Source organism: Balaenoptera borealis, assembly GCF_965194805.1.
Source record: "Balaenoptera borealis genome assembly, chromosome: 13".
NCBI classification, from domain to species: domain Eukaryota; kingdom Metazoa; phylum Chordata; class Mammalia; order Artiodactyla; family Balaenopteridae; genus Balaenoptera; species Balaenoptera borealis.
Window position 1 is genome coordinate 46,372,545 of NC_138870.1, and position 14,615 is coordinate 46,387,159.

General features: G+C 40.9%; 1 protein-coding gene across 2 annotated transcripts in view; it reads right to left on the reverse strand.

The window, feature by feature from the left end:
• The window catches only part of TESPA1 (thymocyte expressed, positive selection associated 1), a 48,090-nt gene that overhangs the window by 20,008 nt on the left and 13,467 nt on the right, over positions 1–14,615 (reverse strand). The window contains exons 2-7 of one of the 2 annotated variants that reach the window (XM_082350980.1): positions 14,062–14,269; positions 13,099–13,141; positions 6,483–6,532; positions 5,645–5,698; positions 4,863–4,899; positions 4,491–4,589 (exon numbers count right to left, since the gene is read on the reverse strand). In XM_082350980.1, coding sequence (XP_082207106.1) covers positions 4,491–4,589; positions 4,863–4,899; positions 5,645–5,698; positions 6,483–6,532; positions 13,099–13,141; positions 14,062–14,224 — 446 coding nt within the window. In that variant the 5' untranslated portion in view covers positions 14,225–14,269. Of the gene's footprint in view, positions 1–4,490; positions 4,590–4,862; positions 4,900–5,644; positions 5,699–6,482; positions 6,533–12,591; positions 14,270–14,615 lie in introns of those variants that run through there. The other variant, XM_082350981.1, reaches the window with a different exon arrangement.

A 14,615-nucleotide genomic window follows, 5' to 3' on the forward strand; every position in this document is an offset into this window, starting at 1 on the left:
GGGTTTGGGTAAACAAGCAAAGCTTTGAGACACAGGGTAATCCAGAGTATCTAATAAAAGTGTCAGGAGACTGAGATACCTTTCTGGCCATTTCTCCATCTACCACTGTGACTGAGAAAAGCTTTCACTTCTCTGAATCTAAACTCTCTGTCTGAAACATGGGAATTACAATCTCTCCCTGGTTTAAAAATTGAACGAGATTCTGTCATGACTACAGTGATAACAGACGAATGAAAATTTGCTATGAGAGGGATCTGAAAAATCAAAAGCAGTCTAGACGCAAAGAAACCTTGCGGTTGTGTTATTAACCTGTCAGTTCCCACTTGCACATACTATGATACAGCTGGCTTTTGCCAAGCGCTTTGTAACTTGCTACCCAGCTTGTGCCAGTGGCTGTGTGGAACAACCAGGCAATGAGTGTGTAAGGAACATAAAACTCATTTTATTCTCACCCTGAGAATAAAATTTTATCTATACAGGTATGCTCAAACCTGCTTTTGACAAGTAGGCCCCTTTACAGCACAATTTCAGGACAGAAGTCCTGCATTACAGACCAAACACTTTCTCTCTGTCTCTGTCTGTCTCTCTGTCTCTGTCTCTGTCTCTCTCTCGGTATGGCACCAACATATGTCTACATCCAAAGCTTGGTAGCACCAAGCTGGGTGACACTAGAGCTCACCAACTATGTGTTCCAAACAACAATGTGGGTAGGGGAGCTGTGAATTATTTGAGGCTTTGACTAATCACTGTTACTCTCTTCAGAAAGGATGCTGGGCTTTTTGATCCAAATCGAGACCATCTTATTCAAGTAATAGCTGGATAATTGGAATCCCTGGATCTATTTTCATGCATTCCTCCTAACTGCCAATTTTATCTTCATGATCCTAAGTTTCCTTATCTGAATTGTGGGCATAAGACTAGATCACCGAGGAGGGGGGAGATCAAGGTGGCAGAGAAGGAAGATGCTGAGTTCACCCACCCCAACGAACAGATCAAAAATACATCTCCATGAGGAGCAATTCTCGCTGAAAACACATTGGAGACTGATACACTCTTACACAGCCAAGGCTGTAAAGCAAGATCTACATGGAATTGGGTAGGAAGAGAAGAGAAACAGTCAGCAGGACCTGCATCCCTGCAAGGGGACACAGAGGAAGAGGGGGATTACATGGGCTCTGAGATCCTCCCTGGGGAGTGGGCAGTTCAAACCACAAATTGGGCACCCCAGCCCTAGGGTCTGATGCTGGGCAGAGGAGTCCCATTAGCTGGCTTGACAACCAGTGGGACTAACAGGAGGGCTGCAGGAACCCTAGACTCTGCTCGCGAAGAGAGCACACTCGTTCGTGACTCCCTGAGACAAGGAGGAGGAAGCAGATTGAAAGTGCCTTGTCTCTGGCCAGCTTCCTGCAACCCACACGGGGCACCCACTCTAGTCCCTCTTGCTCCATGGTGCAGCTCTCCACTAGGGTGAAGGCTGCCATTACTGAGAAGAGTGTGTAGTTGTGGGCGATGGAGCTGGCTTGGACCTGGCGCTACATCTGAATGGGGCGATGGCAGCCATTACTGGTGCTCCCAGCAGAGGCAGATGGAGAGCGATCTGGAACTCTGACTCGTGTGCCAGGACCGCTCCCCAGTGGGCCCTTGCTTGCAATGGGCACCTGCCCCGGCCCTTCTTGCTCCAGCCCTGCTCCCCTCTGGGGCGAAGGTATCAATGCTGGGATGCAGGAGAGCACACACTCAGAGGGAATGGAACCAGCTCAGACCTGACCCTCAGGAATTCTGCTCCAACAACTTAGGACACAGTCTTGCCCCGGATAGGGTGCTGTGAGCCACTGAGCACAGGATAAGCCCTGGCTCACACCAGGCTCTGGCTCTAGCCCCTCCATCTCCAGCCACAGCTTCCACTAAGGTGATAGCTGCCAGCACACCCCGGGGGGAAGAGGTGACTTGTGTCCACTTCAGACCCGGTTATAAAGCTATAGTCATCAGAACAGTTTGGTACTGGCACAAAAACAGATATATAGATCAATGGAACAGAATAGAGAGCCCAGGAAAAAACTATGCACTTATAGTGCATGATAAAGGAAGCAAGAGTATACAATGGGGAAAAGACTGTCTCTTTAATAAGTGGTGCTGGGAAATTGGATAGCTACATGTAAAAGAATTAGAAAATTTTCTCACCCTGTATAAAAAAATAAACTCAAAATGGGTAAACACTGTTCCATAAGAACAGAAGTCATAAAACTCCTAGAAGAAAACACAAGCAGAATACTCTTTGACATAAATTGTAGCAATAATTTTTTTGATCTCTCTCGTAAGGCAAAGGAAACAAAAGCTAAAATGGACAAATGGCACTTAATTAAACTTAAAGCCTTTTGCACAGCAAAGGAAATCACTGATAGAATGAAAAGACAACTTACTAAATGGGAGAAAATATTTTCAAATGATATGACTGATAATGGGTTGATATCCAAAATGTATAAATAGCTCATACATCTCAATATCAAAAAACAAAGAACGTAATTAGAAAATGGGCAGAAGACCTCAATAGACATTTTCCCAAAGAAAACATACAGATGGCCAGTAGGCACATGAAAAGATGCTCAACATTGCTAATTATTAGAGAATTGAAAATCAAAACTACAATGAGGTATCACCTCACACCAGTCAGAATGGCCATCATCAAAAAGTCTACAGGGCTTCCCTGGTGGCGCAGTGGTTAAGAATCCGCCTGCCAATGCAGGGTACATGCGTTTGATCCCTGGTAGGGGAAGATCCCACATGCCATGGAGCAACTAAGCCCGTGCGCCAAAACTACCGAGCCTGCACTCTAGAGCCCATAAGCCACAACTACTGAGCCCGCATGCTGCAACTACTGAAGCCTGCGCTCCACAACAAGAGAAGCCACTGCAATGAGAAGCCTGCACACTGCAATGAAGAGTAGCCCCACTCACCGCAACTAGAGAAAGCCCACGTGCAGCAACGAAGACCCAACGCAGCCAAAAATAAATTTTTTTAAAAAAGTCTACAAATAATAAATGCTGGAGAGGGTGTGGAAAAAAGGGAACCCTCCTACACTGTTGGTGGGAATGTAAATTGGGCAGTCACTATGCAGAACAGTATGGAGATTCCTCAAAAAAACTAAAAACAGAGTTACCATATGATCCAGCAATCCTACTCCTGGACACATACCCAGAAAAGATGAAAACTCTAATTCGAAAGATACATTCACCCCATTGTTCATAGCAGCACTATTTACAACAGCCAAGACACGGAAGCAACTTAAATGTCCATCAACAGATGAATGGATAAAGAAGATGTGGTATATATATACAATGGATTACTCAGCCATAAAAAAGAATGAACTAATGCCATTTGCAGCAACATGGATAAATCTAGAAATTATCATACTAAGTGAAGTAAGTCAGACAGAGACAGATAACATATGATATCACTTATATGTGGAATCTAAAAAAATGATCCCAATGAACTTATTTACAAAACAGAAATAGACTCACAGACATAGAAAACAAACTTAAGGTTACCAAAGGCGATAGCAGAGGATGGGGAAAGATAAATTAGGAGTTTGCGATTAACACATATACACTACTATATATAAAACAGTAAACAATAAGGACCTACTATACAGCACAGGGAACTATACTCAATATCTTGCAATAACCTATAATGGGAAAGAATCTGAAAAAGAATATATATATATATATATCTATATATATATCTGAATCACTTTGCTGTACACCTGAAGCACTGTAAATCAAATATACTTCGAAAAAAAATTTTAATGCAGATATTTGAGTCTCATCTCCAGAGATTCTGTGTTAACTGAACTGGGGTGTTGCCAGGGCTAAGGTTCAGTAAAGACAAATCACTAAAGATAGTTAATAGCTAATAAGGTCTCAAATTCAAACTTTGACTCCAAATTCCAAACAACTTTTATTATAGCACACTAGTTTTCATCACTTTCCATCTTGTTTTAAAGTTATTTGTGTGTGTATTTTGTTCACCCTATAAGCTTGGTGGGCTCCTGGGGGCAAACTCTTTGTCTGCTTCATCTTCAAATTCCAGACAGTCATTGCCTGGCCTGCATTTGGGGGTACAAAATTATCTGAATGAATCAGTATTTTATTGCCTCAATCAACCAATCAATCAATCAATTAATACATTTATTGATTGTTTACTGAGTACTTATCAGTCCAGGAACTGTGATGGTACCAATACTACACCTCCTGGGGTACAAGGTGCAGGGGAGGAGACACCTGTATTTTACACACAGCATCCAGCTCTGAGCAGTAGATTCCTCTGCATCCCTACTATTCTTGAAGCAAATATTGTTATGCTTGTCAAGTATGTGACTACATAAAAGCTCTAGTAGTATATCCCAGAAGAAAACTGGCAATGGTTCTTAGTTCCATTCTCTTCTACCTCTCATCTTCCCCACCCTTACACCCCCTGCCAAACTTGGCACATACCTTGAACTAGTCTTGTTGGTCCCACCAGTCATGCTGCTGGAAGCCAAACTGCAGCCAAGATCCAGTAGCTGCCCAGGCCGGGCTGTCTCCAGGAAACTCCTGCAGGGATCAACGTTGAAGTCATACTAATCTTGTAAGCAGTCTGCACCCTGGTTCCTAGACATGCCCTACTGGGCATTGTCACTCCCTGCTGGGTACCTTTGAACCATCTACTGTAAAAACTCAATCTATGGTCTCATTCCTAGTTGGAAATTTCACACTCTATTGTGAACCTTCAGCTCTTTGTTTTTAACTTCTTGGACTCTGACACCCACCCCAGTTCAGTAGGTCCTGAAGGAGACATCGTTCAGCCTGACTCAACCGAACACTTACCTGGAGAAGAGTTTGCTGTTGGTGGCCAACAGTGTGGCTGGACAAGGAACAGAAAGGCAAAGAAAAAGTTAGAAGGGAAACTGCAAATCACCTAAGCTGCCCCTCTGAGCTTAAAACTCAACCCCCTCTGTTCCCCTCTGCCACTACTATAAGCCCCTGAATCCCATGAACTCTGTTCTTTATATAAGTATCTGAAGATTATCAAACACAGACCTGGACAAATATAGCAGAGAAAAACTGGCCCCAAGCCTCTGAACTTCTGAACCATGCCTGGTGCCCAGACAAGAGTTTCGCTGTCCTGAGGAGGACAGAGTCATTCAGGCCCCCAGGCTAGTGTTCCTGCCTCACCACTTGAGTCTCTACGGGTGCCAGAAGACACTGGTAGGTTGCGGTACCTCCATCCTTTATCCCAGCCCTTATTTTCCTCCAATGGAGTCTCTCTCTTACACCCAGTACTCAGGCTGCCTGGGGCTTCCTATACAGAAAACCATCTCAAAGATGTCTGGGCAGCCACTTTTATGGTGATTTTATATATTCAGGGGCTGAAGGAAAGCTCCAATGATGGACCAGTAGATGTCTTGATAGGCTGGTGAGGAAGTACTTCTGGGCATGTGACACTTTCTGAGTTTTCCATTAGATCATATGAGATTGCTCTTTCCCTGCAGATAAGACCCCAGGGATGGGCTGCTTCTTTCTGCAGTTCTCCCCTTCCATTCTATCCTTAATTCATCCAGTGGATAGCCTCTTCCTCAATCCCAACCTCAGAGAGCTGTGCCACTTACCTTCTGCTCCGAGGGTCAAGTCATCTTCAAAGCTGGTTCCATGGCTGGGGCACCCTGTCAAATAATAAGGCAAAGGCTGCAGAAAATCAGGCTTGGACTCACACACACAATCACACATTTGTGTACACATCTACAACCACACAATTACATCATACATCCACATGTTTGAAAAACTACCCCAGCCATACATATACTACCTCAGAAATCACATTCATATTTTGATTTAAAAAATCGCGTAAAAACTCACCTATAATTAACCTGTCCCCTATATCACATAGTCATGTACACAATCCTCTGCCAAAGAATTGGCACATGGGGGTATGCACTCACACATAGACATACATACATAGACACACATATTTTATTTTATTTTGAATTTTATTTTATTTTTTATACAGCAGGTTCTTATTAGTTATCCATTTTATATATATTAGTGTATATATGTAAATCCCAATCTCCCAGTTCATCCCACCACCACCCCCCCCATCACTTTTCCCCCTTGGTGTCCATACGTTTGTTCTCTACATCGACACACATATTTTATAAAGCTCGTTTTCCATAGCAGTGGTTGTTAGCTGAGCAGCCACTAACAGAAGATAACCTTTGAGGACTAGTCAGCCTGCAGGCTCTGACCCAACACTTACTCTATCTTCTGGGCCTCCTGGACTGTCTTATGACCACTAATAGGCGTTCTGTAGGCAATGAAAAGATAGCATCTTACGCACGCATACACATGTGCATGTACACACACACACACACACACACACACACACACACACAGCCGTGTCTCTGTCTAAGGTAGAGGAACAAGAGGAGAAAGAACAGAGCCTCAACTTACCGTTGTGGATCGGCTGTCCGGCTTCCTCAAAAAACCCTTCTTCAAAGTATCTAAAAACCAAAAAGAATCTCATAGGTTTAAATCACTACATTTTCGAAAGGGCTTTTCTTCAAATATTTCCCACAAGTTCACGTAATTTTCCAATGAGAGTCAGTAGTATTTAAATTGCTTTTATGTTGAAGAAAATGGAGAGTGATGATTTGACTGACAAATTCATAGAGGTAGACAGAAGGTGCTGTATTTTATTTTATTTATTTATTTATTTATTTATTTTTTGTTCATCACATTTATTCATTTTCATCCTAATTAATAATAAATAGAATTAGTTAAAGCAGGAATAATGGATTTGAGATTTGTTAGATAATGGATTTGAGAGTTGTTAGAGATCTTGCCAACACACAGACACACACCACAATTTCTTACATAAAATAATTTTACATCCCAAGGAAATTATTAGTATGATACACACACATATATATGTATATACATAAAACTTCATAAACTGCCATGGTGCTGTATTTTAGACTGTGCTGCCATTGTGCTGATAACAGTGTCCCAAGTCAGTTTAGCAATGATTCTTCAGTAGCTAGGAAATAGGAAAGATACGGAAGCAAAACTGGAGAAATATATTTACAGAAGCAGGGGTCTGGGTGCCATAAACTTTCCATCACAAATACAAATATTGAAACCAAGAAAAAACTTTTAGGAGGTCATCTTATCTACCTACACCTCCTTCCTTTTCTCTGAGCCCCGTTCCTGCTGAATATCACGTCTTTCAGGAAGCAGCAGGAACCGCATCTTGGTTAGAGATTACATTTCTACATTTTGAGATATGAGCTTATCAAACATTTACTGTCTCCACAGGAAGAACAATTGGAATTCAGCATACATGATAGTGAGAAACAACTTAAATGAGGAAGAAATTCGCTGTCTCAAACGGGTGATTGAAGTTGTCTGTGAAAAAGCTTTGAACAGGGACCAGAGCACCTGGATTCCAGTCCTGGCTCCTGGCTGCTGCTATGTTCCCAAATATTAAGTAAGGGGATTTAGATGCCTAGATATTATCATTATCTAAGTTCACTTCAAACACTGACGTGTTGTGAGTTTTATAGTTGGCTTTCCTGAAAGTTTTAAAAATGGAAGTTGCGCATGATGCTTTGAATGTAATCTCAAATGGAGGCTGGAATAGAGAAGAGTTGTTCAAGTGAGTTAACAGGGAAACTGACTGGAGAGCATCCATTGGAGCCGGTCTTAAACGAGCCTTCTCCTTTATCAGTCTCCAGAGATCCAGGCACCTCTCAGGCTATTGGAGTATCAGTTCACGAAATGTTTAATAATGAAAATGGGCTTACAGACTCAACACCTGTAGAATGAGCTGTGTTTAATTTTACAAAATAAATCCCTACATATATAGACATCTTTTGCTGGTACTTTCCTTTCAATAGTGAAAAAGTCAACAATATTGTCTAAAATCTGGATTTTTACATGTCCTCATGAGAAAAACTGTACATCAATATATGCTATAAAATGTGGAATGATACTCAAGGTAATTAAGAATGGGTAACTCTAATAAACACAACTAGAACTACAAATACATACTTCTCTTCCTAATATATAATTACATAAAGATATATATTATAATACTACAAGCGTGTTAGTATATATAACATTACAAATATTAGTATAAATTAATATTTCCTATTACTATTAAAAAACACTATGATAACAATATAGTCAACTACTAGAATGCTGAGATCTACTGTTGCATTTAATGCTTGTGCTGTAGCTACACAGTAATGCAACTACTAAAGCCTACAATTACTATAACTACAATAAAACACACTACTGTTACACTTATAGGTATGCAATCAATGGAAATGCCTGTATACGTTCACCAAAAGAAATAATGTTTACAATAACTCAGAATCGGCAGGCCCCCAAATCTCTAGTTATTGTAAAATGGATAAATTGCATCATCAATAGACAATGCTACACAACAATGGAAAAGAATGAGCTACTGCTGGATGCAAACACATGGATGAACATCACAAACATAATGCCGAACAAAAAAAAGACACATAAAACAGTGCATATTGTATGATTCTATTTATATAAAGTTTAAAAAGTACAAAATTTATCTTTGATGCTACAAGTCAGGGTATTGGTTACCCTTGGAAGCAGGGCAGTGAACAGAAGGGGACAGAAGGAGCTTCTGGAGTGCTAGTGATGTTCTATTTCAGATTTCATCACTATATTCCCTTTGAGAAAATTCATTGAACCATATATTTAAGACTCGTTTATTTTTCAGTAAATACTTTATACTTCAACACAATTTATATTGCTATTATTTTATATTTATATTTATATGGATATTTATATGTATACATTTATATGTATATTTATATACAGCTTTATTTAGGTATAATTGATAAACAAGGAACTGCACATATTTAATGTGTGCAACTTGATGAGCTTGGACGTATGTAAACACTTGTGATACCATCCATCACCAATCGAACTAACAGACACATCCAACAACTCCCAGAGTATCCTTGTTTCCCTTTGATTTTTTTTTTTTTTTGAGGTAAGAACACTTAATATGAGATTTACCCTCTTAACAAATTTTGAAGTGCACAATACCATATTGTTAGCTATAGGCACTATGTTGTACAGCAGGTCGCTAGAATTTATTCATCTAGCATAGCTGAAATTTACATCCATTGAGTTGCACTACAATTTATATTAAAAAGAAAAATGCTACTGATATGTATGTTATACTTCAATAAAATTTACATTAAAAAATATCACTGATAAAATTCCTTATTTGCCCAAAGCAAAATTTAGTAACACAATATTTGTTGGGTGTGCATCCTTCATTTCTATTTTCTAGCTGTGCCCTAGCAGGCATGTCCATAGTCTCTATATGAGGACCAGCTCAGGCTGACCCTTGTGATGGTATGCTTTTCTATGTGTATGTGGAATACACCACACAAGTATGGACATAGGCCTGGATCTGTTGATCCATGCTCAGCTCCTCTGAGCATGATGGTCTGAAATTTCATGTCCCTCATCCAAGTCCCAGGCCTTTCATGAGTTATTGCTTAGAACATAAAATCAATAACTAGAGACTAGATCCATAGCTGCTTCTCTCCACATTTGCACTGAAAGGTTCCTTAGCATCATTTCAAGTCTGACATAGAAGAGCCAAGCTACTGCTCTTCCTGTATACCCAATTCATAAACAAAGAGTAGGGAGGAGGATTGGACTGTGAGAAGAAGCATGTGGCTATTTTTAGCTTCTTCCAGCAATTTCCATAGATTCTGCCTGCAGAGACTGATGAAATAAAAATTCATTTTCAGGCAAGACAGAAATTTAAACAAATTTTTTTTCCTGCCCATTTTGGCCTCCTTCCTCCCCTCTGGTGTGCATTGTACACCTGCATTATGCATTAACCAGACCTCTGCAATGGCAGAAATATCTGCTCAACCGTAGAGATCAATTTTTCTTCTTCTGGCACCAGCCATGTAATGCCCTAGATGATAATATTTCTTTCTCAATCCTATGTATGAGGTCGTGATGACCCACCTCTCGCCTTGTACGTGCAGACATCTTTGGTGAACTTTATGTACAATTCCAATATGTCATTTCCCTTAAAGATAGTGACTGGTGCAGAACAGACTGGTCAGATGACCTGGGGAGATACAGGGCAGCACCTAATAGAAGTTCTTAGCTTCAATACTTACTTATGACCTATTAATGTTACTAGCTATATTACTTGTAATTTTATTTTACAAGATTATTTTTTCTTGCATTACCGTATGTGTGACTGAGCCTCAGATCAAATTAATGATGATTAGGTGACTTGAAATGATTGATCAAATATGTAGTTCTATAAGATCAATGATAGTGATAGTGTAAGTCTAGATATAGGAAGAAACAGCAAGAGGAAACAATTTCCTGGACCATAACAGACCAGTAAGACAGGTGGTCCAGAGGCTTTTGGCTACTGTTAACAAGGCCTAGTCCAGTAATAGCATATTAAGTGGCCTATCAAAGAAATCCTCACCTGACCTGGGAATAAGCATTCCTAGTGCCATGGGACAAACTGGTCATGAAGTGCCTCTCAAAGCTTGGTCGAAATTAAGACTGAAAGGGAAGGGATTGCAAAATGAAGAATGTTGCCCACCAGCCAGTTCTACAAGAATCAAGTCATTAGCCACTGCAATCGCTGACCTACAGTACACCTTGAAGGGATTTCAGGGCAAAGATCAGGAGAAGGCACTTTTGTGCTCTGGGAAAACTGACAGAACTGGCCCTCAGATAGTTAGATATTTTCAGGAGAAGTTTTACTCCCCTTCCTTCCTAACTTTCTTCCTTCCTAGAGGTAATCACTGTCCTAAAGTTGATATGTATCATATCTAGACACACTTTTCTGATAAATAAAAGGATACAGATAGATGCCAGGTAAATAGATAGATGGACTTATTTTGTGAAATTTTAAAGTAGCATAAAGTTCACCTTTATAAACTTCATGTAGGGGAGCAAAATTTGCCACCCTGAAATGTCTCTTTGGCATGTGGATTATTTCAAGCTGAAAACAACCAAGGCTCAAAAGGCTCAGGAAGAAACTTTGACCTTCTCCCTTAGCTGCCTAAAGAATTTGGATAGAGGGACGGTAACAGGAATAGAGATCTCACTAGAGAATATGAACTAGGTGTGTTGGAAATCAGAGTCTGCTCGGTATCCCGTTGTCTTTACACAGTCCAGTAAGTATTTGTTTACCAAACATTTGCCTTTTCATCTCCATGTGAATTGCCTTCCCCCCCTTTGAAGTCCCAAACCACTATCCTCACTATCATCTTTTGCTTTAGCTGAGGATGGTATTTAAGGTGAGGGTTTCACCATTTTCGTGAGTTACTCAGTTCTCCGGGATGTCTCCCATGTATACATGTTATTAAACTTTTGTTTGATTTTCTCCTGTTGATCTGTCTCATGTCAATTTAATTCTCAGATTAAAGAATTAAAGAAGAACCTAGAAAGAAGGGTAGAGGAACATTCTTTCCTCCCTGACACCACTCACATATTACTACAGAGTATAAAGCACTTGTACACATATATCATTTAAATCTCACAAGAATCTTTTGCAACTTTATTATTCTAGCTCTTCACTTTACAGAAGACGAGTCTGAGATAGAATTTCAGCTGTTTGCTTACAGCTGGTTACACAGATGGTTAGCACAAGAATTAGGCTCAAATCTTGGAGCCTTTTCACTCACCAGACTACTTTTTCATCATAAATTTTGGTTCAGGGTTTATCTTGGTAGAATATAGGTAGGGAAAGGTGATTTCTGGAATTTACAATCTTGTATTTCTGGGAATTTATTCTTTTCAACTAGAATGTAGTATGTTTGCGGTCAAGGAGCATATTTTAAACTACTTGGCACCCCTCTAGGCCATTTAGACAATCAGACAGTCAATAAACGCACGGTTAATAATAATTATTGACTTGAATTGATAAGACTGAAGAATAGTTAATGGGATAAAGACAGTAACTGAGCCCACTGGTTCTCCTGTACGTATCTGGAGACGCATTTTAAATCCTGGGACAGTTCTCACACACCCAAACCTGCAAACATTACCACCATCCATTTACTTCCCTATATTTTGATTACCCTTAATTGACTTTGAAATTCCGAACCAGATTATGACAATAAAGACAACATGTTTTGTAAACAACAAAAACACAAAATAAATTCTTCCTGGCCTTACCTCCCAGGGCAGAGTTAAAATAAACAACCTTGGATTCTGCAGTGCTATTTATTTCCTACCAAATAAGCCAGGATGGGTTTATTCATATGTTAATAAACAAGTTTAGATGAAAGGCTATATAAAGCTTGAAACATTTCTGAAGAGGAAATAAAGAGTAGGCGGGAGTGATAAGTTCTGAGAATTCATTATCACACAAATGATCACACTTAAATAGGTCACAGAAGCTTTCCCTCTGTGTCTGGGTAGACTGAACCTAAAATGGTACAGGCAGAGGGGGTGTAGGGTTTCCAATTTTAATGTGTTTCTCAGGAAAGAGATACTACATTTTGCCTTGAAGTACCTGCTCCAATTCGTCACTGCTTTGAATGACTGGGGTAAACCCTTAGCCCCTCTTCCTGTGTTCTGCAGTAGAAATAAACAACATAATGATTCATAATGAAGAAGTACTCTGACCATAAGAACAATTAGGTTTCTAACTCCTCTCTTGTTACACAGTGTAAAACTCCAGTCTGAAGGGAAAAGCAATGGAGCAGGAATCTGGAATTTAGCCCAGCTCTTCCCTATGGCTACCCATTTCCATCCTTCTTAGTTTTAGACCAGGTCCAGCCTGTACTTCCAGATCCTCACCCTAACTTAGTCTCAGCCCAGAGACACACTTGATTCATAGCCTCAATCCCCACACTCACCCCAAATTTTTACAATCCCCTCTCCCTTATTTCAACCTCACTTCTAATCATTACGCCCAATTAAAATTCATGTCCCTGCTCTCTGAGTTCTCAAGAGCCGGAGCCTGTTAGCACACCCGACCATCAACCACGCTCAGTCCAGCTGCCTCACCAGCACTTACCCACAATCCTGCAGCCAGTCTTCAATCTTGTTGATTGGATTCCCTAGAAAAGCCAAACATCAGATCACCGTGGAAACTGAAGGAAATCAGACTTCCCCCCTGAAATGCATCCCATTCCACAAACTTATCATTATATAAGCCACCTCATGACTCCTTTTTCTTCCCATAAAACTTTTAAGATAAAAGAGGAATATACCGGTGTATAAAAATAGTGGATATTTCTTCTCTCTCTGCCTCTGTGCCCCCTTTCTCCCAGAAACTTGGAAAATACCCCAAGGTTTGGGAACAGGAATAGATCCTTCTCTTTAAAAAAAAAAAGGAAAAGAAAAAAACAGAAAGAAAAACAAAAAGCACAATTTTGCGTTTGCGCTTTTTGTTTCCTACCAAATAAGCGAGGGTAGGTTCACTTACTTAAGATTTATTTTTTAATTTATTTTTTACTTTTTATTCTTATGTCTGTAGTGTCACTGGAACCTAAAAGAAGCTCTGAGAGGCATGTGGAAAAGGTACTATTACTATTTCAGGTACTAATACTTCAATTAGACAAGCATGTCATAGAGCGGTGAGTGACTTGCCAAAGGTCACGTCACACAGCTGAGTTGCAGCCAGAGTCCAGGCACCCAGATTGCGTGTAACCTTGTTACACAGACAACACAGAAACACTTCAAACATTCATAGAGAACCCTGGCCTCGGATCCTCACAGATAGCTGCTCAGGACGAGGCAAAAGTGCGCCTCTTCCTTTTTCCCAATCGTACGCTGTTTCCCTCTCACATAATTCATGCTTCATATTACTTTACTCATCTTCCCTTAAACTCATTTAACCCAGTCAAAATAAGCCTCATGGGGGGGCGCCTAACCTAAACCCAGAACCCACTGCCCGCACTGCAGACCTGGGCATGTGGCACGTTTTCCATATCACAAGACAACGTGCAAGTCTGTTTGATGTCTAATGGCCTCTTACCTTCCTGGAAAACATCATCCAGGCCAGAAGGCTCGGGATCTGGGACATCCTGCAGGGCTGCGGCGGCCTCCTCTTCCAGGACCTGGGTCTGCCAGTGGCGGCTCTGTCGGAGCCAGGCCCGTCGCCTCTCCCAGGACGTGGGGCTCAGCACAGAGCCCTCCATGGCGCTGGTTCAGACTTCAGGGCCTCCCGCCACAGGGATGCTGTCCTGAGAGTTGGAACACAGTGATGCTCTGTCATCCTCTGGTCAGTAATCACCACCCCCAGGGCTGTCCCCACATCTTCCCAGCTCTGCAGAAAGGAGCGTAACCCTCTGCCCGTTCCGGAGGAGGGAGGAGATGTCTGGCTCTTCCTCCATCTTCCAACAAAAGGGATGCTCTGAGCAATCTAAACACCAGGTCTTCCAAGTTTGGAAACTCGAAATATCATATGATTTAAGGGACACTGAGAAAGCGCTTCTGACTTGAAGAGCTGCTACTTCTCATGACAGGTGAAATGCTGTATTAGAAAACATTTTCTTTAGTTCTTAAGAAATTTGTCTCCCAGAATCTTCC